At 43.2% G+C, this 3,814-nt stretch overlaps 1 protein-coding gene across 1 annotated transcript in view; it reads left to right on the forward strand.

Annotated features, from left to right (window-relative positions):
* Positions 1-232: 232 nt before the first annotated feature.
* LOC306935306 (tyrosine-protein phosphatase non-receptor type 7-like) overlaps positions 233-3,814 on the forward strand; it is a 17,836-nt gene continuing 14,254 nt past the window's right edge. Inside the window, exons 1-2 of the mRNA XM_079518292.1 lie at positions 233-291; positions 2,336-2,583. Of these exons, the coding sequence (XP_079374418.1) occupies positions 2,492-2,583 (92 nt within the window). The 5' untranslated portion in view covers positions 233-291; positions 2,336-2,491. The remainder of the gene's footprint in view (positions 292-2,335; positions 2,584-3,814) is intronic.

Below are 3,814 nucleotides of genomic sequence, written 5' to 3' on the forward strand. Positions count from 1 at the left end.
CTCTCTCTCTCTCTCTCTCTCCAATTCAATCTCTCTTCCCATCACTCTCACCAATCTTTTCCTGTCTTTCGTCACCCTATCTTGCCTTCCTCTCTTCCTCTCTTCCTCTCTCTCTCTCTCTCTCTCTCTCTCTCTCTGTTCACTTGTTACTTCTTGTTTTCATGGTGTGTGTGTGTGTGTGTGTGTGTGTGTGTGTGTGTGTGTGTGTGTGTCAGCCCTCAGCCAGTTGAAACGTTCACACATCAGGACAGACGGACAGAGACAGAGAGAGAGCAACGCTGTACTATATAGGTAAATACACATCTATCTAAAATAATGAGCTTTACATGGTGTGTGTGTGTGTGTGTGTGTGTGTGTGTGTGTGTGTGTGTGTGTGTGTGTGTGTGTGTCAGCTGGATAAAGTGACAGTAGTAAATTGACAGTACTGTAATGGAAAGTGAGTGTACTGTAGCCTATACTGAAGTTCCCATTCTGACATTTAGATTGTAAATACTGTATATGTTGGTTGTTGTTTTGACCTGATTGATTGATTGATTGATTGATTGATTGGGTAATAGAAAGTCTCATCCTTGAATGTGTGTGCCTGCCTCTTGGAGCCCAGACTACTGAGTTCTAGCAGTCTATTTTCATGTCTCCGTCGGCAACAGCTGTGGCCGGAGGCATTACAAACATAATGCCATTATTATAGACATAATGCCGGGATGTCCGTCCGTCTGTCCCAACCTTCTGATCGCAATATCCGAGGAACGCCTGGAGGGAATTCATGACATTTGGTACAAACATTGGACTCAAGGATGAGCTGATTATTATTAGTAGATGATGGTCAAAGGTCAAAGGTCATGGTCACGGTCACAAATCATCAGTCTGGGTGCTCACACCCAGCTGCCACTACAGATCACCATAGCCTGTGAGTGAATGAATGAATGAATGAATGAATGAAGGAATGAATGAATGAATGAAGGAATGAATGAATGTATTGCATTTTTGTTTTCGTGTCTTCCCTTACGTAGCAAGACACCACATTCACTTACTGAACACAGAAACTGCACAAAAATGTGCAGGTTAATATACTCCAAAGCATAATGAAGAAATGAAAGTCCGCACACCAATTAATGCTCCCAAAATATAATTTACTGAATGGTGATATTTCTTTCATTTCTTCATTATGACTTTATTCTGATCCACACCCAGCCTATAGGTATAGATGTGCGTGTCCTTTTTTGACTGTTTGTTCAGCCTCCCCTACTACTTAATACTTAATACTCAGAAATAAATAAATATGCATCACACAGTTTTCTTTGTTCATTTGTCCCATGCGTCGCTTAACCATATCAGATCTAGGTTTTTAATCTATGAAATCGTTTTTGACGTAGTGGAATATATTATGGGGCAGTAGAAAATAAAATGGAACTCATTCTCAATATGTGTAAATAAACAGCTTACATTTGGGATAATTAAAAAATCAACATAAATTGATTTCAAATCTTAAACTATAAAAACCATACATGGTGAAAACGCTACCTGAGAGTTCACAGAAATGTGAATAAACAGCTCACATTTTGGAAAAGGTCAAGAATTGGCTTCCTTCATTCAGTCAAGTTAGATCAAATGGTCAGATGTCTGAGGAGACAGACAGGCAGGCAGGCAGGCAGGCAGGCAGGCAGGCAGGCAGATAGACAGACAGACAGACAGACAGACAGACAGACAGACAGACAGACAGACAGACAGACAGACAGACAGACAGACAGACAGACAGACAGACAGACAGACAGACAGACAGACAGACAGACAGACAGACAGACAGACAGACAGACAGACAGACAGACAGATGGTGGGTGGTGGAGGCATCCAACGTGTCTAGTTGTTTGACATCAGTCAGTAATGAGAACAACACTTGAACAATTCTATTAAAGGCAATGCGGTGACACTTGGGGGTGGCCTTTGTATAGACAAATTGCTGTGTGTGTGTGTGTGTGTGTGTGTGTGTGTGTGTGTGTGTGTGTGTGTGTGTGTGTGTGTGTGTGTGGGTGTGTGTGTGTGTGTGTGTGTGTGCACATGCTAAACATGAATGCACTTTTAGAGAGGGAAGAAGAGTATTGAGTCACTCTGTTACTGGTTTCCTGCTGTGGAAAAACTAGCACACACACACACACACACACACACACACACACACACACACACACACACACACACACACACACACACACACACACACACACACACACACACACACACACACACACACACACACACACACACACACACACACACACAATAAATGCAGAAGCAAGTGGTCAGTGTCTCATCATTCAAACCTGTCTGTCTGTCTTTCCAGCTTCTAAAATTCATGATGATGTGGTGACTCCACCTCGGCAATCACACACACACACACACACACACACACACACACACACACACACACACACACACACACACACACACACACACACACACACACACACACACACACACACACACACACACACACAGGATGAGTGTGCCTGTGGTGCGCTCTCACTCCTCTCCTCCTGAGGACTCATCATCTGCCCCCCCACGCAAAGCCTCCATACGCCTGCAGGAGAGGTGAGCGCACACACACACACACACACACACACACACACACACACACACACACACACACACACACACACACACACACACACACACACACACACACACACACACCTTTCATAAAAAAACTTGACCCATGCGTCTGTCCAATCGTATACCTTAGCAACCGGTTGCTAAACAAATCGTTTTTGTTAAATAACGGAAATAGCTATTCTATAAGCTTACAACGCATCACTTTGTGAGGCGTTGTACGTTTGTAGATCTGCTATTTCTGCTTTTTTTAAATTTCGATGATAATTAATCTGACGATTAATAATTGCGATTATCTCAATTTACTGCGATTAGACGATGATTGTTTCCCTTGTTCACATTTCAATTAGAATTCAAATACAATTCAATTTAGGCATTTAGCAGACAGAGAGCGACTTACAATAAGACAGTTAAACATACATCACATGGTACGGTAGTGCCTCAGTAAACTAGGATCACAGCGGAAGACAATGAACCTAGCATCTGTGTAAATAACATTCTATAAAAACATATTTAACATTGTGGTTTGTGGTCAAGAAAACAAGCAAATGACCACGTAACAAAAACAACAAATGACCACGGTATGCGTGCATGGTCGTCATGAATAACTAGGTCAAGGGTTGATGGGTTGAGTCTTCAGAATAATGAATACACAGTGTCCCTCCGTATACATGTTGCAATCCCCTTTGCCTCGATCTGGAGGACACTGCAGAGGTATTACTCCAACAATAATCACTTACACTGCTGGCAACATACTCTAGGACAGGGGTTCTCAACCCGTGGGTCGCGACCCCTCGGGGGGTCGCCAAATTATTTTAGGGGGTCCCCAAATTATTTTACAAAAATTTCACGATTTTTCAAAAATAGCAGACCTACAAGTTCATAGCGCGCCACTCGGTGGCGCGCTATGAGCTTGTAGATCTGCTATTTTTCAATAGCTAAATTATAACAATGCTTAAAACACCAAAAGAGGTTCCCGCCCAAAATGGTTTAAGGTTATTGTAGCAGTCAATTTATATTGGGGGTCGGGAGGGGGCGGGGCGGGGGTCCCGAGACATTGCCAAAGCATTTCCGGGGGTCCCCGGCCAAAAACGTTGAGAACCCCTGCTCTAGGAGGCTAGGTGATGGGTCAGACCCTCGATGCGCTGCTGATTGATTTTAATTCAGTGCACTGCCAGCAAGGTATAAAGAAAGGTTGTCTGAGGATGTTAGG

Source organism: Electrona antarctica, assembly GCF_951216825.1.
Source record: "Electrona antarctica genome assembly, chromosome: 2".
NCBI classification, from domain to species: Eukaryota; Metazoa; Chordata; class Actinopteri; order Myctophiformes; family Myctophidae; genus Electrona; species Electrona antarctica.